The sequence below is a fragment of the Giraffa tippelskirchi genome, chromosome 9 (genome assembly GCF_054371585.1).
Source record: "Giraffa tippelskirchi isolate mGirTip1 chromosome 9, T2T-mGirTip1v1.2.pri, whole genome shotgun sequence".
Lineage (NCBI taxonomy): Eukaryota > Metazoa > Chordata > Mammalia > Artiodactyla > Giraffidae > Giraffa > Giraffa tippelskirchi.
Window position 1 is genome coordinate 158981313 of NC_137283.1, and position 23398 is coordinate 159004710.

Here is a 23398-nt window from a genome sequence, read left to right on the forward strand (position 1 = left end):
GCTGAAACTGTCCCCATGCCACAGGGATGAAATCCTCAAATGGATGCGAAGCACTTAACACAGAGCATGTTGTTTGCCGTCCGGCCCCTCGGAGAATGCCAGGCTTAGCTCCCTGCCCACCTTGGCTTGAGCTCCGTGTGCAACTAGCCGCTGTTGCTGGTGTTACAACTGCGATGTTTATATTATTAAAGATTTAATAGAAATTGCAGTTGAAGCGGTGTTCACCCTTGGAGCAAAATATCATCTCCCTTTTCGTTAGAACATTGTTCTCTTCAGGGCACTAAACCTTAAGAAAGGCAAGTTGTGCAGGAGGTCCAGAGGAGGATTATTAAACCATCAAGGGTGGAAAACGGACCGTCATGCCAGCGGCGCATTAGCTCAGAAAGGCAAAGGGATAGAATTTCTCGTTGGGGAAAAGTCAACAGAGTTTGCAGAATCCCAGGCTACGTGGACCAGGCACACTGGCTTGCAGGGAGGGCTGATGGATTGGAGTACAATGTGAGAGACCCACGTGTGCCTGAGTCCCCAGGATCTGGGATGCTAGCCCCTCTGGGAGCGAGGTTAATAGACCTGAGCACCCTTCAGCTGGGGAGTGGGGGGAGGCCCAGACCTTATCAGACCTTATCCTTCTTCTCCACTCATTTTAGGGACGAGTCCCTGGGAACTTGTCCTGCTTACAAGCACATTGTTAAGACCGTGAGGGTCCTGGAACCGGAGTGACTCCCTGGTCTGATTTCAAGGATGTTTATGAGCCTGTGGGAGGCTGACCGCAGGCCGTGAGCTGCCTAGCACTGCCCGGCGCTCACACCCATTGAAAACACCCTGCTGTCCTGTTGAGACCATCCCACCGAGATGAAAGGGACACAGGGCTGCCCCGCGAGGTTTCCAATTGAAACTCTCTGATCTGGGAGCCCTCTGACCTCTGGGACTGGAGCCCTGAGCTTGTTTGTCTGCACGCCTGCCCCGGGGGTCCCGTCCTGTGTCTGTCGGGCGGTCCTGGTGTCGCTCACATCGTGGGCACTGTCTCCCTTTGGACCTGACACAGGTAACAATGGCAGAGGGGCTCCTGTGTTCACCGGGGAGGTGGACTGCACCTACTTCTTCACGTGGGACACGAAGTACGCCTGCGTGCACGAGAAGGAGGCCCTGCTGTGCGGCGTCTCTGATGGGAAACAGCGCTTCGACCTGTCGGCGCTGGCCCGGCACTCAGGTAGGTGGCCGGGGGTGCACGAGACCCTTCTCTCTCGCCTCCCTGCCCACCAGCACGGTTGGAAATGCTGTTACTATTCTCTTTGTCGACTGATCGTATCCCGGCCTTTTCTCCCTTCTCACGGAGCAACGTGAATTATCAGAGATGACACTGACTCGGGAGGTGCGATATCTGAGTTTGAGGTCAGTGTTACTGTTCCCAGTTGGAGTGCCGTGGGGTCCTCTTATCATAGTTCAGTAAAAAAACAACCAAGTGCCTTCCGTGCGCCAGGCCCCTGTGCTTTGTGATTAGAAACTTTTTTTTTTTTTTTAACTCTTGTTGCTGAGAAGGTAGATCTTAAAAATTCTCACCACACACATAGAAATTGCTAGTTCTTGTGATGAATGTTTATCTACAATGAGGTGGTCATTTCACAGTGTATACATAGATCCGAGTTGTGTTGAATACCTGCAGCCAGCATGTGGCTTCCCAGGTAGTGCTAGTGGTAAGGAACCCACCTGCCCATGCAGGAGACCTAAGAGACGTGGGTTCGATCCCTGGGTCGGGAAGATCCCCCTGGAGAAGGGCATGACAACTCACTCCAGTATTTTTGTGTAGCGTTTGCACCCAGGTAATTAGGATGCTGTGAAGTGAGAGCTAAAATCAGACTTCCCTGATAGTTAGAAGTCCTCCTGCCAGAAGGCCCCTCAGCCCTCCCAGCACAGCTTTGAGAACCACATTTGTCCTTGTTTAGCACGTGGTCCTTCCAGGTTGCCGACAGCCCTGCGTAGTGTGTGGGTTGTGCTACCGCTGAGGAGGGGTTTTCACTGTAAACCCCGGGCTCCGGTCTGTGCAGCAGCACCCTCTGCGTGTGTACGGCCTCCTTCCCTCCTGGTCCTTGGTGATGTCCACGGGGGCCATCTGGGGATGGTCCGCCTTTGACTTGCTCTCTTGTCTCAGCCTCTGCTGCTTCTACCTCTGGATGTTTTCTGTTCAGACATGACTGGGTCGTGAACGGTTTTTGAGTTCAGGGACCACCCGTGTCTTGTTTATCTTCTAGGGGCCCCGAGTGCTAAGCCCCAGGCCGGGTCTGCCTTATCTGTGGTCTGGAGGCAGATGCGTCACCCGTGGCCTGCGTCTGCCAGGTCCCAGGGCTGGCGCCTGGCTCTGCTTTTCAGTTTTTTGATTTCAGACTCTGGGATTTGGGAAAACTTTTGCTGTTTAATCCTCAGGCCGCCCGGTAAGCCGCCTGTTCTGAGGAGCTGTTTGGGGCTGGTTTGTTACTGTAACATTCAAAACAAGCCTGAGATTCCCCTCGAGGGTCTGTGCCTTTAGCCTGCCTGGGCCCAGAAACGTGAGAGCCTATTGTTTAGTGACCACCGGCCTTTACCTTCCGCTTCATCACCGTCTATGGTGTGACTCACGTGGAAAAGCAATCACTGCCTAGGGCTAGAAAAAGCTTTTTTTTTTTTCGGTTACAGAACTGGAACAAAATTGGGAAGCCGTGGATGGCAGTCAGAGGGAAGCAGAAAAGAAGCATTTCTTCATTAACATCTGCCACAGGGTCCTGCAGACGGGCCAGGCACGGGGCTGCCCCGAAGACGCGGCTGTGTGTGCCGTGGGTGAGTGGTACCCTGCGGTGAGCCGTGGCCCGGAAGGCACGTGGAGCCCGGCTGCATCCAGGCTGGAGGGAATGCAGACGAGCTTCCTGTGGTTTATCACAGCCTCCTCTCTCTGGATTCAGCGCATAAAGGATGGCAGGGAAAGGAGAGTTTAATGACTCAGATGTAGGGAACCTGGTGCACTCGGGCATCTTGAAGCGGGTGGGAGCCTTCTGATGTGGGCTCACTAGAGACAGGAAGAAGCATATGGGAAAATACTTGGTTATCTTTTCACCTTGTAACCCGAGGAAGAGAACTGCCAGTGCCTGTATAAAAAACTCATTTTGATTTTTTAACGACCATGCTGCCTGGAATTGTTCAAGAATTACGGCTTCCGGGGAAGGGGACTCTTGGAATCTTGTATGAGAGAAGTGGATGGACCCTTTGAGTTCCTTTTGTTAATTAACTCTGTTGGCCGCAATTCTCAATTGGATATAAGTGTTTAAACATGTTGCTTAAGACTCACCTGGAAAGTGACAGGCAGACTAATTGGAATCTGTTACAAGCATTACATAAATGATTGTGAATTGTTACTTTTTAATTAATTTTTATTGGAGTACAGATGCTTTTTAGTTCCTTGGTAGCTTAGGTGGTAAAGAATCTACCTGCAATGCAGCGTGGTTCAATCCCTGGGTCGGGAAGATCCCCTGGAGAAGGGAAAGGCTACCCCCACTCCCGTATTCTGGCCTGGAGAGTCCCATGGACAGAGGAGCCTGGTGGGCTACAGTTCACGGGGTCACAAAGAGGCAGACACGACTGAATGACTAACAGACACAGTTGCTTTAGTGTTGTGTTTCTGCTGAACATCACAGGGAATCAGCTATACGTATACATGTATCCCCTCTCTTTTGGATTTCCTTCCCATTTAGGTCACCACAGAGCAGTGAGCGGGGATAAGGGATTGTGAATTTAAATTTAAAATCCAGGTTGGATTTTAGGAATTATCCCAGGCTTCAGAATTGGTGGTGTGTCTTTTAAAGCAGGCGTGTCCCTGCCTTTATTTAAGAAGGACTTGAGACAGAGTTTCAGTGCTTTATCATAAAAGTCACTGAACCAAGAATTGAGTGGTCACCTGCTCAGCCCACTGAACAGATTTAGTTTCTGCTCTGGTCACGGGACAAATGCTGCCCCCTCGGTTTCAAATGACCTCGTGCGTCAGGGCAGCTGAGGCCCCCCTAAATGGGGCAACGGTGTTATTTTCCAGGATCTCGTGACAGGCATTTCTGCCTCTGTCTGCCTCCCCTGCCCTTGAAGGATGCTGTGAGTCACTCTCGCACTTTCCTCCTGCTCCTCCTGGAGGTGCCCTCGGGGTCCTCAGCGAGGCCACAGCTGCTCGGTCAGACGTGTCACTCGCGTCTAGAGACCCCCTGAGCATCCTGAGCAGGCTCAGCGGGCCAGCGAAGGGGCAGACACACGCCTGTGGGTCTCCGCTCCCTCTCGGTACCTCTTCACCTGCGTTGTTAACCCCTTTTGATCACGTCTTCTGTTTTGTTCCCCCTTTTTTTTCTCTTTTCTAGATAAGAACGGAAGTAAAAATCTGGGCAGATTTATTTCTTCTCCCACCAGAGAGAGAGGAAATATTCAGCTCTCTTACTCAGACGGTGAAGAGTGCAGTGGTGGCCAGAAAGTAGTCACAAATATAACACTCATGTGCAAACCAGGTACGAATGAAAAACAAAAAACAGAAAAGGCGGGGGTCTCCCTGGCTCCTGCCAGGGGCACCCGTGCGTTCTCTGTTTTCCGTGTTCCTCCCCGGCCACCACCGGGACGACGCGGTAGAGCTCTAAGGTCCAGAAGCATCGCGGTGGCCCCACTGGATTCGATAGCTCCCCCCCACCCCCGGCAAACCGGCCCAGAGATGGAGAAACCATATGGTGTCCGAAGGGGTCATGTTGCAATTTTCCAGATGAGTTATGCTCTCGGCTCGGCTTCCTCTTCCTTAGGCCTGGTGCCGGCTGATCGTGAGGCCCCCCGACTTCCTCCAGAGGGGGAACATCACGAGCGGATCAAAACGTCGTCCCTGACCTCAGCGGGCACACATAAATACTCCCCTTCATTTGCCGTCATTTCTAGGTTTACATTGTTTTCCAGGGGTCAGGGTCTATATATAGATCTGCACATTTTTTATGTTTCTCCGAACATGGCATTCTGTGAATGCTCTTCTGTGTCTCAGAGTCATATTTATCATCTGTCGGGACTTGCTTGTTGCTGCTGGCTTAGTTTTACTATTTTTACTCATTCTTTCTATTGTTGGATTAATAACATGTTTCCAGCATTAATTGTGCTGTGACATGTCCCTGCTGCCTCCTGTTGGAAGATTTCCTTTGGATAAATTCCCGGCTGTGAGATAAGTTCAAGGACCAGGACAGTATTTTTTTTTTTGATTGTAAAATATGCATAACATAAAGTTTACCATTGTAAAGGAATTGTAAAATACACAAAGTATGAAATTCGCCCCTTTAACCGCAGTTCAGTGGCATTAAGCACCTTATGTTCACATGGTACGTTAAGTACAGTTACACCACCGTCCATCTGCAGAACTTTCTCGTCCTCCCAAGCTGAAGCTGTGTCCCCATTAAACACTAGTTCACCCCCACCCTTGTCCTGTCCCTGTTGGTTTGACCACTCTAGAGACCTCAGATCAGTATTGATAGAGCTGGTTTTAGAACCATGGAAGCTTCTCGAGACCAGATCAGTGACCAGTCGTCCCCCTCAACAGGTGATTTAGAAAGTGCGCCAGTGCTGACAACCTCCAGGGCTGACGGCTGCTTCTACGAGTTTGAGTGGCGCACGGCCGCGGCCTGCGTGCTCTCGAGGACCGAGGGGGACAACTGCACGGTCTTTGACTCCCAGGCAGGTGCGTGTTTGAGCGCCCTGTGGGGCAGCCTCTCCTGCAGCCGCTTCAGCTGGCTTTTCTTTGTTTTTTAGTTGTTTGATTTTTGGCTACGCTGGATCTTCATTGCTACTTAGGCTTTTCTCTGGTTTCGAGGAGTGGGGGGCTACTCTCGAGTTGTGGTGCGGGGGCTTCTCATTGCAGTGGCTTCTCTCGTGGTGGAGTGTGGGCTCTATCTAGGAGTGCGGGCTTCAGTAGTTGCAGAGCACGGGCTTAGTTGTTACGCAGCATGTGGGATCTTCCCAGACCAGGGATCGAGCCCATGTCTCCTGCATTAGCAGGCAGATCCTTAACCACTGAGCCACCGGAGAAAGCCTGTTTGTTTTCTAACATTCTCTCTTGAGTGTTTCAGAGGTGATAACCTGCTTCAGAATTTGTATTAATACTGTTTGACCAGAACTCTGAAAATCTGGTGTTTGAGGCTTATTTGAGATAATGAAAAAACCTCTTTGATATTCGTAGTTGAAGTGGGTTTGCTGATCATGAAACCCAAGGAACATGGGAAATAAATCATGTCTGAAAAGGCATTCCGAGTGCCTTTCTGGCTGTGAAACCCACCGTAGCCTTTTCAAGGTCATTGTATTGTGGCTGTGGTCCCGCTTCCGACACACAGGTTGATCATTCAGCCAGGAACTGTGGGCTCTGACTCGGGCGTTGGGTGAACATGGCAGAAAGGGGTGAGGTGGTGGTGGTGGAGGCGGCCTGTCCCCGAGGGAAGGGTGGTGACGGCTGCCGCTCGCCACGCTGTCCTCCGGCCTCTCCTTCGCCCCACGCTCTGACTCGCCTGGGGTGCTTTTGGTTCTCCCTTAGGGTTTTCTTTTGACTTGTCACCTCTCATGAAGAAGGATGCCTACCGAGTCGAGACGGACAAGTACGAGTTCCACATCAACGTGTGCGGCCCGGTGTCCGTGGGTGCCTGCCCGCCGGACGCGGGGGCCTGTCAGGTGTCCAAAAGGCAAGTAACTGCTCTCCGACCCCGGTGTCCCCTTGAGTGTCCCATGCGTGTGCAGATGTCCTCCAGGACAGGTCTGCCGCCTGCCAACATCCTTCCCGGATGAGCCTTTACACCCCTGGAGGGCCTGGACTAAAGACCAGAGGGAGCGCTGCTGGGCGTTTCGTTTCTGGGGAGGGGCAGGACAGGAAGTGGTTCCCCGGGGAGGTGGGGGTGCTCACTTCTGTGCAGTCAGCGCTTCTCGGCCACCTGGGGGGTCTGTGGCCACGTTGCTCCGTTCAGTGCAGCGTTAGTTTAGATGAAGGGAGCTGGGCCTTAAAGCGGCGGTGCTGATGGTGGATCCGGGTCCAGCGTGGGGGTGGGGTCGCCTTCCCGCGCCCACCGTGGGGAGATCCGCCCGCCCGGGTCCTGGCAGCCCCCACGCTGCCCGCTGCCCCTCCTTCAGCGTCCCAGCATTGCCCAGCGCTGGTCCTGCTGTCTTTTCTGAGACATGGTCGGCTTGATTTAGTGATAGGAAGTCTTGGAACTTGGGACGCAGCAACGCTAAGCTTTCATACTACGATGGGATGATCCAGCTGACCTACAGGGACGGCACACCCTACAATAACGAGAAGCGCACACCGAGGGCCACACTCATCACCTTCCTCTGTGACCGAGACGCCGGAGTGGGTTTCCCTGAATATCAGGTGGGAGGCGTGTGTCGTGCGTCTGCGCGGCGACGGGGGCAAAAGAGGGAGAGGTTGTCAGTCTCGTAAAGGCGGGGGAAGAGAAGAAAGTGGGTGAAGATGGGGCTCGTGACTTTTCCGGAGCGAGGGAGGTTCTGATGTAGGTGACACATGAGCTGAGATGGTCCCCGGGGAGAAACCGTCACGTTGTCTGGCTTCCCGGGACTTATCCAGGAGCCTGTCGTGGGGCCCTTTATTTAGAAGCAGAGCCATTATTAGTCTGGTTTCCTGGGCACATCCTCAGCTCCTTTGATTTTATAATCCTTTTACATTTGCCAGGGGATATGGGCAGTGTGTATTTTCTGAGCAACAGTGGGCCGTACCACCCTCAGTCACAGCCCTTGACACTGCTGTTTTGGGGTACAAACCACACAAAAGCATCAACAACCCTGCCTTATTCCCACGTAACAGAGGCTAGAGTTCCATCTTAACTCATGGCTGGGCAGTCTTCCTTTTAATGGAACGAGAGGGGAGGGACAAAGGAGATGAACTTGCCTCTGATTCTTATTTAGGAAAAAATGCACCACCTTTTTCGAAATGCTGGCTTTGTGTAACGAGTCCCCTTCTCTGCTGCCCCTCATGTGTGCTTGTCCTTGTCCCGAGATTAGGAGGAAGATAACTCTACGTACAACTTCCGCTGGTACACCAGTTACGCCTGCCCAGAGGAGCCGCTGGAGTGCATCGTGACCGACCCCGTCACAATGGACCAGTATGACCTCTCCAGGTGAGGCGGGCCCGTCTGCCCTCGGCCTGGCCCCGTCCACTTAGGGCCGAGGTCGCTTAGGCCCTGCCGGTGGGCATGTCCCTGAGCCGGTGAGAGAGCGCGCAGGACCAAGGCGGGGAGCTCCAAGCAGCATGAATTCTGATGGTCTGGGAGCCTTCGCAGGATCAGCCAGTGTTTGCCCAGCACAAACCTCCATCTTCAGCTGCGTCGTTCAGAGCGATGCCTGTCGGTGCAGAGATGTGGGGGCGGTCCCAGATGTGCAGAGAGGGCTGCATCTCATGAGGCTCAAGAGGAGGCAGGGTGGGGTCGGCCTCTGGGGTTTTGATAGGCAGCGCACCTTCCCTTCTTACTTCCCTAACCGCTTAGAAATGAATCATTGGGCCGAAAGCTGTCGGCTGGAAAAAGCGTACGTTTCCCCCTTGACCTTTCAGGCTAGCAAAATCCGAGGGCGGTCCGGGGGGAAACTGGTACGCCCTGGACAATGGCGGGGCACGCAGCACGTGGCGCAAGTACTACATCAACGTGTGTCGGCCTCTGAACCCAGTGCCCGGCTGTGACCGCTACGCGTCCGCCTGTCAGATGAAGTACCAGGGCGAGCAGGTGAGGCGGCCCTCCCCTCCCTCCTGAGCTGAGACTTGGCGGTAGAGGGGGGGTCTGAGTGGGCCCGGCTCGCGTCGAGAAGCCCCTTGAGACGGAAAGTGGGGGCCTCGCTGCGAACTCACCTGCCCCCCGAGAGATGTGATCACACTCGAGTTGTCACTCAGATTTAAAAAAAAAAAAAAAAAAAAACAACCCTGGGTGTGGGGGACCGCCTCTGCTCACGGTTCTCAGCAGAGGAAGTGACTCTGAACAGCAGATGTCTGTCAAGGAGAGTTTAAGCTTCCAAAAGCTCTTGCTTCTGGACTGATTAGAGGGGAGATGCCTGCTTGGCAGATCCAAGCGCCGGCCCTTCTTGCCCGGGTTCAGGCTGCACTCCGTCATTTGATGGAACGCAGTCACTGCCAGAACCTCGGTAACGCTCCCCTGGGTGCCTTGTACACGGTGCATCTTAAAGTAAAGACGTCTGTGTGCTGCTTTAAAAATAGCATGTCGGGGATGTACTTTTCCTGGGGTCCGTTACACGGCAGCTTGGACGTGTTTTCAGGGAGGCTGACGGGCGCACCCTGCTGGTTGAGTGGAGTGTGGTGGTGTGTCCGCGTGCACTTGGCCACGTGTGCTCTGTGTCGGAGCAACGGCCTCCAAGGACAGTCAGCTCTCGTTATTCACGGATTCTGTATTTGCAAGCTTGTCTGCTTGCCGCTGTTCATTTGTGACCCCAAATCAGTGCCCGGGTGCTCTTACGGTCTGTCGTGGACGAGTGCAGAGTGACCTGGCGTGGTTCTGCATTTTTGTCTCGGTTCTGCTACCCAGACGTCCAAACGACGGAGGTGAGAGCGAGCGGGCAGTGCGGTGCTGGAAGCTCCTGGCTCCTGGCTACACGTTGCCCGGGCTTGGTCCTGCCTTGAATGCCTGGGAGACGAGTGGCCTTGGATAGGTCACTTAACATGTCTGAGCCTCGTTTTCACTTTTGTGAAATAAAAAGGATCTACCAGGGTTTTGAGGCTTCAGGATCGCAGTCTATGAGAGATAAATGTCCATAGACATAAATGTACCCCCTCCCTCGGTGTGCGGGGAGTGGATCGGTTCTAGGATCCTGGCTGGTACCCAGAACCCGAGGATGCTCAAGTCCTTGATGTGCAGTGTTACAGTGTTTGCACGTCCCCTGGTGCACATCCACCCCGTAATTTCTCTCTAGATACAGCATTTAACACAGTATAAGTGCTGTGTTAGTAGACGCGGGTGGCTAATTTAAGTTTTGCTTTTTGGAGCTTTCTGGGATTTCTTTCTCCTGAGTATTCTCCATCTGAAGTTGGTTGAATCTGCAGATGCAGACCCTGTGGGTATCGAGGGCTGACTGTGTTTCCCCTCTGCGGAGGAGCGGTGGTTCAAATTCACTAATCCAGCATCTGTGGCAAGTCTATAGGACCCACCTGCCGTGCATAACGAAACACCCACTGTGTCGGTAACGAAGAACGCAGTTGTCCTGTCTCCAGAGGGAAAGCTAATGGCCACGCGTGTTCGCAGGGCTCGTTCTCTGAGACCGTCTCCATCAGCAACCTGGGGGTGGCAAAGACGGGCCCCGTGGTGGAGGACAGCGGCAGCCTGCTCCTGGAGTACGTCAACGGCTCCGCCTGCACCACCAGCGACCAGAGGCGGACCACCTACACCACCAGGATCCACCTCGTCTGCTCCACCGGCAGCCTGGTGAGGAGCGTGTGGCAGCGCCACGGCCTTGCTCGCGTCGGGGTCCTCTGTATCTCTTCTTGGGATGCGGGTTCTGCTTGGTTCTGCTTCAGGTCCGCGTGTGCTGCAGACTCGAGGAGGCCAGGACCACGGCAGTGGTGCTTCTGCACCTGTCCTCCTCCAGTTTACGCTCAAGCCCTTCCTTGCTGGCTTGGGATGTGCACCGTGAGGTGTTCCCTTAGACGTGAGCTTTCTCTCTGAGCCGTACAGATGCCGTCCTGCATGTGAGTTTCTGTGAATTCTGAGGCTCCCAGAGTCCTGTGATCTGAGGGTCACACCCCATAGCAGAACAGGTCTTAGAGATGGTTTGGTCCAAACACCATGGCTCACAGATGAGATGGAGGCCAGGCCCCGTGGGTGGGCACTGAGGGAATAATAACGAGCGGTCTGTTGGGAAAGCAGGAATGAAATCTCCAGGCTGGGAAATGGAGCAGGTGACGGAGACTGCAGGTGGGCCCGAGCTCCTTAGCCAGGGCTGAGCAGAAGAGAAAACGTGATGGAAAAATGCTTCGGGGTCATTATATACAATCTGCACTTTTCTCTTTTTTTTTTAACTTTTTATTTTGTATTGTGGTTTAGCTGATTCACAGTGTTGTGATGGTTTCAGGTGGACAGCAGAGCGACTCAGCCGCTCCATTCTCCTCTGAACTCCCCTCCCAGCCACACGGCCACTTAGCGTTGAGCAGAGTCCCCTGTGCCATGCAGCGGGTCCTTGTTGGTTATCCATTAAACACAGCAGTGTGTGCATGTCGTCCCAAACTCCCTAACTGTCCCTTCGCCCCATCCGTCCCGCCTGGGACACCTGAGTTCATTCTCTGAAGTCTGTGAGTCCATTTCTCTTTTGTAAATAAGTTCATTTACCATGTCGTTTCTTTTTAGAGTCTGCATATAAGGAGTGTCTCGATATTTCTTTTTCTCTATCTCACTTAACTTCACTGGTTATATACACTCCCTGCTGGTTTTTAAAAGGCAATGTAGTAGAAGATACATGAGTATAACACAAGATTTACCGTCTTAGCCATTTCTAGGTGTAGAGTTTAGTGGCATTAATGCTGTTACAGTGCTGTGCATCCATCACTGGGTCCATGGCCACCATGTCCGTTGTTATTCTAAACCTAATTGCTTTTCTTTTTTTAACCTGGAGTTTTACATTTATAATTGCATCGTGTTCTTTGAGCAGTCACCAAGCTCTTCGATAGACATGCAGTGGGGATGAGAGTTCACGTTTATCATCAAATAGATTATTTCTGAGGGCTGGCGGCGCTTTGTAAGGGTCAGTTGCAGCATCCTGTACTTGGTGGACGTGTTACTGACCCAGCGTGTCCACTCCACCTAGCAGGCGGGGGCTCGGTTACTTCCATCCTAGTCATCTTACAGACGTCAAGTTGTCTCTGTCTTTTGCCAGCACACGATTTTTTTCCCAGGAGATCACGTCTTAAGAGCTTAATAAAGTTGCCCTGATAAGGGGTGGAAAAGGCTTGCGGGCCGAGCTCGGCTTGTACAAGCAAAGCGTCGCATAGCTGAGCCATAAACACACGCTGATAAGCCTGAGCTGGGCTTCCCGAGTTCTGCTCTCAGCGCCAGGAAGGAATGCTGGCTGAGCAGCTGGGACCTCGCTGGCCGCCTCCAGGGCCCCTCTGAACCCCACCCTGGGCCCCTCTGTCCCCTCCCTGGGCCTCATGCCCGTCCCCAGACTCCTCCACTCCCCTCTCTGGAATCTCTTTGCTGTGGAGACACTGGATACTTCCAGAAAGTCCTCTCAGACCTTTTTTTTTTCAACTTCCCTGTGCCATCCTATTCAGACGGTGTTTTTCAGTCTTCACAGCAGTTTCACATTGTTAGCATATCCCTCAGCACTGGTCCACGGCCTGGTGCATTTCATGGGCCCAGGCCACATGGAGCAAATGGAGAGCCACGTCCCCGGGCGTGCTGGGCTGCGGTCCCCCCGGGCTTTTCACGGCCACGTGGTGGGGCCGCAGGGACGGGCGTGTTTGCAGTTCACCGTGGGTGATGCCGTGACTGAGAGGGTGGGGAGGCATGGGGACTGGCGGCCGTGTCCCCTTCCCCCGCACGGGGTGGGCGGCTCAGGTCCTCCATGCCCCCCACCCCCCGTGTCCTCACCTGTCACGGAGGGTGGGCGGAGGCCCCCCCGAGGCTCAGTGGGGAAGCACTCATCTCACCCTGAGTGTCTGGCCGGCCGTGGAGGCTGTGCCCGTGTGGGAGCTGCTGTGGCTCAGTGGTCGAGCACATCCCACCCCTTCGGCTAGCCTCACCTGCGTCCACAGTGGCGTGGCCATGCCCGTGTGCACCCAGCCCATGGGCCTAGCTGTTCTGCGTCTGGATGTAGTTCAGTTCAGTCGCTCAGTCGTGTCTGACTCTTTGTGACTCCATAGACCACAGCATGCTAGGCCTCCCTGTCCATCACCATCTCCTGGAGCTTGCTCAGACTCACATCCATTGAGTCAGTGATGCCATCCAACCATCTCACCCTCTGTCGTCCCCTTCTTCTCTTGCCTTCAGTCTTTCCCAGCATCAAGGTCTTTTCAAATGAGTCAGTTCTTCGCATCAGGTGGCCAAAGTTTTGGAGTTTCAGCTTCAACATTAGTCTTTCCAATGAATATTCAGGGTTGATTTCCTTTAGGATGGACTGGTTGGATCTCCTTGCAGTTCAAGGGACTCTCAAGAGTCTTCTCCAACACCACACTTCAAAAGCATCAATTCTTCAGTGCTCAGCTTTCTTTATAGTCCAACTCTGGGTGTAGAATGGTTTTCAAAAGTGCAGTCTCGGACTCTGACCCAGATTTGGATCCCTGTTCTACCATTTTCTCTTGGTGTGACCCTAGGTAGAGTCACTCGCATTCACGCATTAGAACAGTCTCCTTAGTAGGAAGGGTGGCATCGTCAGCAGACGAGGCAGGTTAAGCGCCTCACCTGCTCCACTGCATGTGAATCCATCGACTTGAACTCTTCTTATTATCCGACTAGTGTTCTGGTGGTTAGAGCGCGTTTCATGGCCTCGAGTTGACTTGCATCCTGGATTTGGCCTTTCAGCATACCCATCCTATATTTTCTCTCAACTGGGAGTGCGTGGTCAGCTTCCTGTGGAACACGGAGGCAGCCTGTCCTATGCGAATCACCACGGACATAGACCAGGTACGGGTGCGGTCCCCGGCCTCCTCCTCCCGCCCAACGTCCCCGCTCCACCCCTCCCTCCCGCTCCTTAATCCCTGCCTGGACCGCAGGCGTCTGGAAGGGGGCCCGTGTCCCCCGCCCTCCGCCCTGGCCCACCTCCCGGCCGGGGATGAGAACCAGGACTCCCCTTCTGCTCCCGGTTTCCCAGACCCCGCCCTCTCCCTCCCTCCCACCGTCCCTCCGGCGTCGCGGGGACCCTGGGGCGCTCTGCCACCTGGGACGGAGGCTTAATTTAACGCCACAGCCACACCTGGGACACGTCAGTGCCCCCTCGGCCTCGAATGCGGCCTGTATGGGCTCACGTGACTCGAGGTTTTCACGCTCTGACTCCCTGCCCTGCCTGCTGTCTTGCGGCGCCAGCCGCATGCGGGACAGGAAGACCCCGGCCTGGCTCGGGCGCGTCCTCCTGGCCTGGGGGAACCCTCGCCTGCAGGACGTGGCCTGCGGCTCTTGAGACATGTTCTCTGCTTTCTTGCGTGGGCATCTTCTGTTTGCGGCACTGGGTGTTTGTCTTCAAGACGGGACGGGTTTTCCTCACCTCCCTTTTCAAGTCTCCTCCGAGTGGCAGAGCTCACCCAGAGGAATGTGCCCAGCACGGGGTCCCAGGCTTGTGGGGCTCGGGGAGGACAATGGCAGTGCTTTCTGAAGCCGCTGCTCCGGTCTCTGCGTAGGGTGGGTGGGGCGGAACGAGAGACAGGGAGGGGGGTTTACTGCACCTCCTAGAATTGAGGAGAGACAGGGAGAGTTATTTGTGGATCTCTCATGGATCTGTCTCTGATTTGGGCTTCCCTGATAGCTCAGTTGGTAAAGAATCTGCCTGCAGTGCGGGAGACCTGGGTTCAATTCCTGGGTCGAGAAGATCCCCTGGAGAAGGGATAGGCTACCCACTCCAGTATTCCTGGGCTTCCCTGGTGGCTCAGCTGGTAAAGAATCCGCCTGCAAAGCGGGAGACCTGGGTTCGATTCCTGGACTGGGAAGATCCCCTGGAAAAGGGAAAGGCTACCCCACTCCAGTATTCTGGCTTGGAGAATTCCATGGACAGTCCACAGGGTTGCAAAGAGTCAGACACGACTGAGCGGCTTTCACATCGCTTATGGTTCCTCACTTTTCCTCAGGGCTCAGCCAAGGTCTTGTTCGGGTGAATGCAGCAGTCTCGGGGGTTCAGGTGAGGGCGGCACGTCTGAGCTGCTGTCTCACCTGGGGCGCCTCAGGTGCGGCACCGAAAGATGCCGTGAGCTGGCCCGGGGCCGCTTCTCCGAAGGGGTCAGTGCCAGGCAGGCATAGGCGATGCTCTGTCCCTGCCCCTGCGTCCTCTGGGACCAGGTTTGAATGTGCCTCTTTGCCCCTTTCGTTCTCGCAGGCCTGCTCCATCAGGGACCCCAACAGTGGGTACGTGTTTGATCTGAACCCACTGAACAAGTCCGAAGGATATGTGCTCTTGGCCCTCGGGAAGACGTTTCTGGTAAGACTTGCGAGGTGCACTCTGATTTGCCTTGGAAGGACGGGAGGAGGCGCGGAGCTCACCGCATCATCTCGTGATGCGGGAGGCAGGTGTCCTTGGGAGTTTCCCAGGGCACGGATGGCAGCCCTCACCCAGGAGGAGACAAGAAGTCCAAATTAAGGGGAGATGAGGTGAAACCCTTGCTCCTCCTGCTCTGTGCAGATGGAAACTAGGAACAGAACATCATTGGCTGCTCTGGGTCCTGGCCTTGCGTCTGGCCTGGTGGTCCTGGGCCAGCAGCATGCGCATAGCCTGCAAACTTGTGGTCAGGGCAGCGTCTCGGGGGTGGGGCCCAGCAGGCTGGTTCTCATGCCCCACTGGGGTTTCGGGTCCCTGGTCAAGAGGAAATGGTGATCATGCTTGCCTATAAAAGGGAGACGAGCTGATGGCATGCTCCAGAATCTTCGGAATGCCCTTCTTCCTTCGTGGGCGGCCCTGGCCGTGTGTCTGGAGCAGCGAAGAAGGAAAACTCCACTTAGTATGTCCCGTTATAAACTAAGCACAGCTGGAAGAGAGAGCTCTTTCAAAATCTGTATTTCGGTTTAACTTTTTCTCACAGAACCCACGTTGGAAGAAGAGAGTAACCTTTGAAAGCAGGAAGCTGGGATGAGAATATCATGAAAGTAATGCAGAGGGGGCTTTGTAGGCACAGTGCGTGTGGGAGGGCGTGCAGGTGGCTCCAGAGCCTCAAGACCCCCGATGGGGCTAGTCATTGACACATGGTGGGCTTGTCACCCGGCAGCACGGTGCTCGTGGTCCCTCCCTTCCCCACCCCTTCCCAGAAGTTGCTGCCCTAGAGTTTGGCTCGTAACAGGTTGTAATAGGTGACTGCAGTGTTTTTGGCTCTCCATGTGAGTGTGAGAGGCAGATAGGAACTTCAAGGTTGAGCCCCTTAGGGGACTTGTCAGAAGAGGTGAGTCCCTTGGAGGACATGCCCGAGGAGGTGAACCCGGAAGAACATGCCAGAAAAGATGACCTCTGTAGGGGCCATGCTGGAAGAGCTGACCCCGTGGAGAACCGGCCAGAAAGGCTCCTTCTGTGCAGTGGCCGGGGGACAGGAGGAGGTGGTGGGTGCAGGGTTGCAGACAATAGGGACAGGCTCTGGATGATGGCAGTGGTGGGGTGACCAGGCTCCCGGGAGCCAGGGCGCTGGGCTTTGTGCTGCCAGAAGGGCCTCGGACAGCACCGCCCACCGGCCGACTACTTGGCATTGCATCTTGGCACCTGGGCCTGCAGGGCTGGGCTGCCCCGTGTCCTCCTGTGGGCTACGTGCTTCTGTGACCGTGCGGCCCACGTGGTTGCAGGCCGTCGGCCTGGGTGTGTTCTCACGTGGCCATTACTTAGATAGGAAACTGTGATCTTAAGGAAAAAACACTTTGTGTACGGAGATCTTAACTTTGTGTACATTGTCCATAAACACTGACCGGTGATAGAGAAGTCTGTCCATGTCTGACACCCAAGAGCGAGTTCTGCTTCATTCTGTCAAGTGCTGGCTTTAAATGGAACGGTGTCAGTAGCTTCGAGAGGTGTCAACACAGTACTGTAAAGCCATTATCCTCCAATTAAAAAAGAAATACAGGGGTATCCACTTTTTCCAAATTTGGATGCATCTAATCACATTTAGACTTGATTAACAATTCAGGTTTGGGGAGAAAAATCAAATTTTAATTAATTTTTTGACAATGATGAAGCATTTCTAAAATGTCTGCTAGTGTATAACTGAATAATAGTTTTTATCTAGTGTAAATGGATAAGTCATTGCATAAAAGGGAACTGGATAAAAGATTAAATAACGTGCAACATCTTACTGATGTGAACTTAAAGCAAGAATTTTCAGGAACATTGTTAGATTAGTGTTAAGCAGGTTAGGAATGTGTGGGAATTGATCATGTTGGCAAATCTTACCTATACTTTTTCTAAATGTATAGGTGAGAGGAATTATGTGTATTATATAATGCAACAAATATGTGACTTTATAAAGCCATAGGAAGGTTTTTCCAGAATTTCAGAATATTTGAAACAGTTTTTCAGAACCTAAAACAGATTTTTACACAATAAAAGCCTTTTATTTAAACAAAAGAAAAACGGGTATCCCATTATATTTACTTTTAATTTATGTGACTTCAACCAGATGTGCTTTTCCTATTACAGTCGAAAATACTGTAACATTCTGGCTATATATATTGGCATATATTGTTGCATGCAGTGTGTCTCATACATTTAAAGATACAGGGCTGTCTAAATAAACCATTAGAGGCAGTTTATGGACATTGCTGTTTGGACTTTGATGTTTGCCTTATGTACTAGCTTTAAGATTTAATTTCCCAGATGTGGCAGGTTGGTCATTTGCATGATATTGAAGAGTAACAGATGTTTGGCAGGGCAGGGTTTGTGTTGCGGGTTGAGTCTGCGGCGAGTCGCGCAGCCTGAGCTGGTGTGTGATTCTCACCCTATGGCCTGCAGTTCAACGTGTGCGGTACGATGCCCGCCTGCGGCACCTTGGATGGGAAGCCAGCTTCCGGCTGCGAGGGGGAAACCCAGATGGACGACCCGAAGGCCCTGACGCCGAGCAGGCTGGTGGGCCTGGAGAAGAGCCTGCAGCTGTCCATCGAGGGCTTCATAACCCTGAACTACACAGGGCATCCTTCCCACCCCAACGGTGAGCTCGAATCCCTGTTGGTTTTGGGACTCACCAGTGTCCTGGTGGTTTTGTGACTGTTGACCTTTCCGAGAGTAACGCGCGCGTGGCTGTAGATGCTCTGGGTCCGGCTGCCCTCTGGCCTCACGTGCACCGCGTGTACCTGGTCTCCAGGGTGTTCTCCCAGCCCCTGAGTGCATTCTGCAGCCGGAGGGTCCCAGATGGCTGGGTTCTGTCCACACCCGCAACCCTCAACATCTTCCACCAGCACCTCCAGCGGCTCCTCTGATAAGGAAGTGTTCACTTGGCCTCTTGTCCCCTGTTTTTCAGATACTGAAGTGATGGGTGAAGATAATACAGTTTTGCCATCTTCATGGGGTTCTCATTTCTGTTCCTTCCTGCAGCTGTGACTGTAAACAGAAACTTGCCGTTTTGTTGTCATGAGGTGTGAGGCCGAGTGTGAGAGCCCCGGGGGACGGTGGTGGTGGAGTAGCAGCTACTGTGCACGCATGCTGGCCGCCGCGTGCCAGTCCCGCGTGGAGGTGCTGTGTGTGCTGAGCCGCTTGGTTTTCCACCAACCCCGGGCGACTCATTCTTGGCTCATGCGCTTCTTAACCACCTCCTGGCGTCCCAGGTGACGAAGGCCCGGAAGGCCTCGCACCCTGGACAGAGAGCCAGTACTGGGAGCCAAGTCTCCTGCTTCTAATCCTGGTTCTGCCGACGGACACATTTATTCCGTGTTGAGGATCGGAGGCCCCCAGAGGTGCAGCCACACACACACAGCCCAGGGTCACGCAGCTGGTGATGAGCACAGCTGAGGTCGGAACCCACGCGGTCTGACTTCTAGACCTGCGCACTTCTCGCCGCACCGGGGTGGGCTCGGGAAGGGGCAGTCATGTGATGTCTGGTGCCCAAAATAACGGGGGCCGTCTGAGGCCATGTCAGAGGGAGCTGGGAGCTGGAAGGAAGTGGGGATGGCTGTGCCAGTCTGCGGTCATCAGCTCGTGCTGTGCACCTTGCCTCAAGCTGACAGATCCATTAACACGCCCGGAAGAGGACTCCTAGGGTGTTAAAAGGCTGATTTCAGGATTCCTGGGAAGGGGGTTAAAAATCAGGGGTCTCCTTAACTTCGAGAACAGAAGACGTGGGTCTGTGGGTTGCTGTCAGGTCTGCGAAGGGTTGGCCTAGAAAGGGAATTGCTCTCACTGTGCCTCTTTTGTTGGGGAGGATTTAGACACAGACAGCTGATTTTAGTTGGTTCGTGGAACCCAGGGTGATGGGAATCCGTTGCTTTACAGATGTAAAGTTCTTCAACTCTGGGTCTAAAGAGTCAGCCGCTCGCTCACCTCAATATCCAAAAAGAAATGTGCTTCACTCTTGTTTTTTATTAATATATTATTTTAAAAAATTGTTTTTGGCCACCCTGTGTGGTACGTGGGGTCTTAGTTCCCCAATCAGGGATTGAACCCACGTCCCCTGTGGTGGAAGCTCAGACGCTTAACCACCGGGCCATCAGAGAAGTCCCTTCAGTCTTGTTTATAATTCTCTTCGTTTCCAGTTCCAGAGTACTGTTTAAAAATGGAATAGATTAGGCATTTATGTATCCTTTTTTTTTTTATCCTAATTTGGAAAATGACCCCACTGTTTAATAATGACTAGATTAGACATTTATGTGCATGTGTGTGTATATATACATATATATATTTTACCCTAATTTGGAAAACGACCCTCTGTCTCTCGCGGGGTTATCAGTGTGGTCGTGTGGCTGACAGCCGCTGACATTTCTCTGCTGGGTTGGGATCCAGGCGCCAGCAGGCCCCGGGGGTGCAGCACACGTCTGACCTTAGAGCTGTTTTGCTCCAGGCTTGTCCCTCCCTCTCCCTCTGCTTCAGCGTCCTCCTGTGAAAACCAGGCATCTGGGGACCACTGCAGGACTTAGTAACATGCTGATGACTCTGGGGTTCTCCCCTCCCCGCAGCCTCCGTCCCCGTGGTCCCCTCCCTGCAGGAGCCTCCGTGTTGGCCGTGCCACCCCCGCTTCCTCCCTGCCCGCCTCCCCAGTGATCTGTCCTCAGCTCCACCAGTCGAGTGATGTTCAAAGTGTTGGGTCGTATCGCACCCAGCTCAGACCACCCCCCGCCTCACCCGGGGTTCCCCATGTGCCCAGAGCAGCAGCCAGGCCTGTCCAGTGGCCACAGGACCCCTGCTGCTCCTCACCTGGTCTCCTCCGACCTCCTGCTCCTCGACCAGGAAGGCCCACCCTCCCCACCTGAGCCCTCATGGTGTTTCCTGCTGCTCACAGCAGTCTCTGCTCTAGACAGCCAGGCGGCTCGTCCCTTCCCTTCTTCAGGGTTGGGCTCAGACGGAACCTTCCAGTGAGCCTAGCTGTCGTGCCTTGTTCCCACCCACCCCAGCCCTGGGGTTTCTCAGCCCCATGCTGCTGTGCCCCCCTGTGTTTCCATCTGCCCTGCTGAGGGGCATGAATTCTGCTCACTCTCCGGGCGCTGAGCAGCCTTGAGGGTCAGCTCCCAGGAGAGCAGGTTTTCTTCTGTTTCTCTCACTCCTGTGTGTAGTAGGAACTTAGTAAATATTGCTGAATAAGCCCCCGAAGGAGAGGGATGGTTTTCTAGTGTTTGGGTGGATAAATGGATATAGCACTGTGACCCTTCCTGGACTAGAAGAATGCCAAGACACTGTGTTCATAGTGTGAACCTTCCTTACGAGGGTCACTGTCCCAATGAGGGTGACCTCTTCATAGCTCAGGTCCCTGGAACAGATCGGGTGCTGTGACACTGTCTTAGCAGATGGCCTGGAGGCTCATGTCTGGGTACGCTGTCCCGGTGACCCGTGTGTGTCCGGCGACGCTGTGGTCACTGCTGTTCCTCAACAGTCTGGCCTTCTGTTCCCAGGGAGGGCTGATGCCTTCATCATCCGCTTCATCTGCAATGACGACGTTTACCCAGGGGAGCCCAAGTTCCTGCACCAGGACATCGACTCTAGCCTGGGGATCCGGGACACTTTCTTCGAGTTTGAAACCGCACTGGCCTGTGTACCTTCTCCGGTAGATTGCCAAGTCACAGGTGAGGCCGGTCAGAAATGTGTGTGCGTGCATGTGAGCATATGTATGCGTGTATGTGCGTGTTTTATTTTACAGGCAGCATGACATTTGTGTTACATGTTTCCCTTGAATGGTGTCTAGAGTTGTAAAGCTTCTCTTGAATCTGGGTTCACGGTTTTGAGCTATCGTTTGGGATCAGAAGCTGCTTAAGGACAGAGAAGGAAACTAGGGGGAAAAATCGAGCACACTGTTGGAGCTCCTTACTTGAGAGAGAAGAAGAGAATAAGACGCTAAAACTCTGAAATGAGTCCCCGACTCTGAGCTGGGTCCTCACTCTTTGTGGCGGCCCCCACCTCCTCGGCCATGGTGCTGTGTCGTTACAGCTTGTTTGTTTGTTTTTGTTTTTGAATTAAAAGAAATTTTTAAAATTAGGAATCACTAAACTTTTTTTTAATTAAAATTTTTTGACTTTTAAAAAAATTTTGACTGTGCCACATAGCATGTGGGATCTTAGTTCCCTGACCAGGGGTCGAACTCTGCATTGGAAGCTCCAAGTCTCAACCACGGGCCCGCCGGGGAAGTGCTGCCACGGCAGTTTGATTGTCAGGGCCAGTGAGTGTTTCTGCAGGAGATGCCCGTTGGCCTCCTGTGGGTCTCCTCATTTCTGTTACGAGTGTTAAGTTCCTGCATCCTTGGCGTTGGGGTTGAAAGGCGATGCCCAGGGCCACAAGGAGGGCAGGGCTCTGCAGCGCTTCCATGTTGTTTCAGACCTCGCCGGGAACGAGTATGATCTGAGCGGCCTGAGCAAAGCCAGGAAGCCATGGACTGCGGTTGACACGTTTGACGAGGGGAAGAAGAGGACCTTCTACCTGAGCGTGTGCACTCCTCTCCCGTACATTCCCGGCTGCCACGGTGCGTGCCGAGCCCTGGACTAGCGTTCGCCCTGCCTTCTTTCCCTCCCCGCCACCTTCAACGCTGTCTCTTGGCCCTTGCAGGCACCGCGGTGGGGTCCTGCCTGGTGACGGAAGAGAAGAGCTTGAACCTGGGCGTCGTGCAGATCAGTCCTCAGGTGGGCGCCAACGGGTCCCTGAGCCTCGTCTATGTCAACGGGGACAAGTGCAAGAACCAGCGTTTCTCCACCAGGATAAACCTCGAGTGTGCCCACACGACGGTGCGTGTCCGTGCGGCCTCCTTTCTGCCTCCCCCAGACTCCGGGTCTTGCGTCTGATGTTGAACTTGCCGGAGTGTTCAGGGGTTTTAGGCTGTGGATGGGATTGGACCAGCATGTCCTAGTCTGCTGTGTTTCCTAAGGGCTGTCCGTGTACCTCTCTCGTGGAGGCGAAGAGTTGGGTGTCCATTCTGCTACCATTTGACTCACTTCTTAAGTGGACAAGCATGCACTGAGCCCTGGTTTCTGTTGCAGGGCTCTCCGACCTTTCAGCTCCAGAACGACTGTGAGTTTGTGTTTCTCTGGAGAACCGTGGAAGCCTGTCCCGTCGTGCGCGTGGAAGGTAAGACCTGGCCCCGCTCACCCAGGTTGTGGAAGTGTGATGTAAGCTGTGCTCTGATAGCATCTCAGATGCGAAGCCTTGAGCGTGATTTCGAGACGCCTATGTATTTATTAGTGGATGGATAGCTTCTTGTCCTTGAGTTTTCCACTCCACTCCATCGTGCCCTTCACCAGCGACATTCTCCTCCCCTGCTGGGTCGGTGGGCTGTTGGCGTCTCACACTTGAGAGCATGAACGTGAGGTTTGGTTTTCAGTGGATTTTCATTCACCTGATGACCTAAGCTTTTCTAGGAGACTGTGGGCAGTTTGTCTTACGCATACAAGCCAGAAGGAGAGAAGGTGGAAATGGTATTTAAGGCCTGTTTTAAGATGATACTTAGCTGATTGAAGGTTGCAGAAGTTTTGCCTGAAGGTGTGTGTGTCATCGCCCTTCCCCTGCTCATGTTCTTGAAGGAGATGACTGCGAGGTGAGAGACCCGAGGCGCGGCAACCTGTATAACCTGATCCCTCTCGGTCTGAACGACACCGTTGTGCGGGCTGGCGAATACACCTATTATTTCCGGGTCTGCGGAGAGCTGTCCTCCGGCATCTGCCCGAACAGTGACAAGTCCAAGGTCATCTCATCATGCCAGGAAAAGCGGGGACCTCAGGGATTTAAAAAAGTGGCAGGTGCTGTGGTTTTCTTCCTTCTCTTCTTGCAAAAGAATGGAATTCCATATTTAAGACGATAGATTATATCTTGTGTTTTAAGATCCAAAGACGGTATCTTTCTTGAAAAAGAAGTACATCTGCTGTGTCCTGGTAAAACAGCATGTTAGCTATGTTTCTGATTTCACTTGGATTTTGTGAAGCCACCCGGGACAGACACCGACATGTGTCGTTAAGGGTTTATTTCATTCTTACTTAGCAACACTAGTTACTGGTTCTCAACTCATGTTTTTTCCTTTTTATCCCAACTTTGGGACCCACTGGACTACTGGTGGGTGCTCTGGGGTGGTACTTTGTAGAACAGA

The 23398-nt window shown here is 53.4% G+C and overlaps 1 protein-coding gene across 1 annotated transcript in view; it reads left to right on the forward strand.

The window, feature by feature from the left end:
• IGF2R (insulin like growth factor 2 receptor) overlaps positions 1-23398 on the forward strand; it is a 104274-nt gene that overhangs the window by 47391 nt on the left and 33485 nt on the right. Inside the window, exons 11-27 of the mRNA XM_081530205.1 lie at positions 1046-1210; positions 2671-2811; positions 4368-4511; positions 5570-5707; positions 6554-6698; positions 7204-7381; positions 8029-8144; positions 8576-8744; positions 10269-10448; positions 13539-13640; positions 15040-15141; positions 17644-17839; positions 20727-20897; positions 21644-21787; positions 21871-22046; positions 22299-22386; positions 22839-23054. Coding sequence (XP_081386331.1) covers positions 1046-1210; positions 2671-2811; positions 4368-4511; positions 5570-5707; positions 6554-6698; positions 7204-7381; positions 8029-8144; positions 8576-8744; positions 10269-10448; positions 13539-13640; positions 15040-15141; positions 17644-17839; positions 20727-20897; positions 21644-21787; positions 21871-22046; positions 22299-22386; positions 22839-23054 — 2571 coding nt within the window. The remainder of the gene's footprint in view (positions 1-1045; positions 1211-2670; positions 2812-4367; positions 4512-5569; positions 5708-6553; positions 6699-7203; positions 7382-8028; positions 8145-8575; positions 8745-10268; positions 10449-13538; positions 13641-15039; positions 15142-17643; positions 17840-20726; positions 20898-21643; positions 21788-21870; positions 22047-22298; positions 22387-22838; positions 23055-23398) is intronic.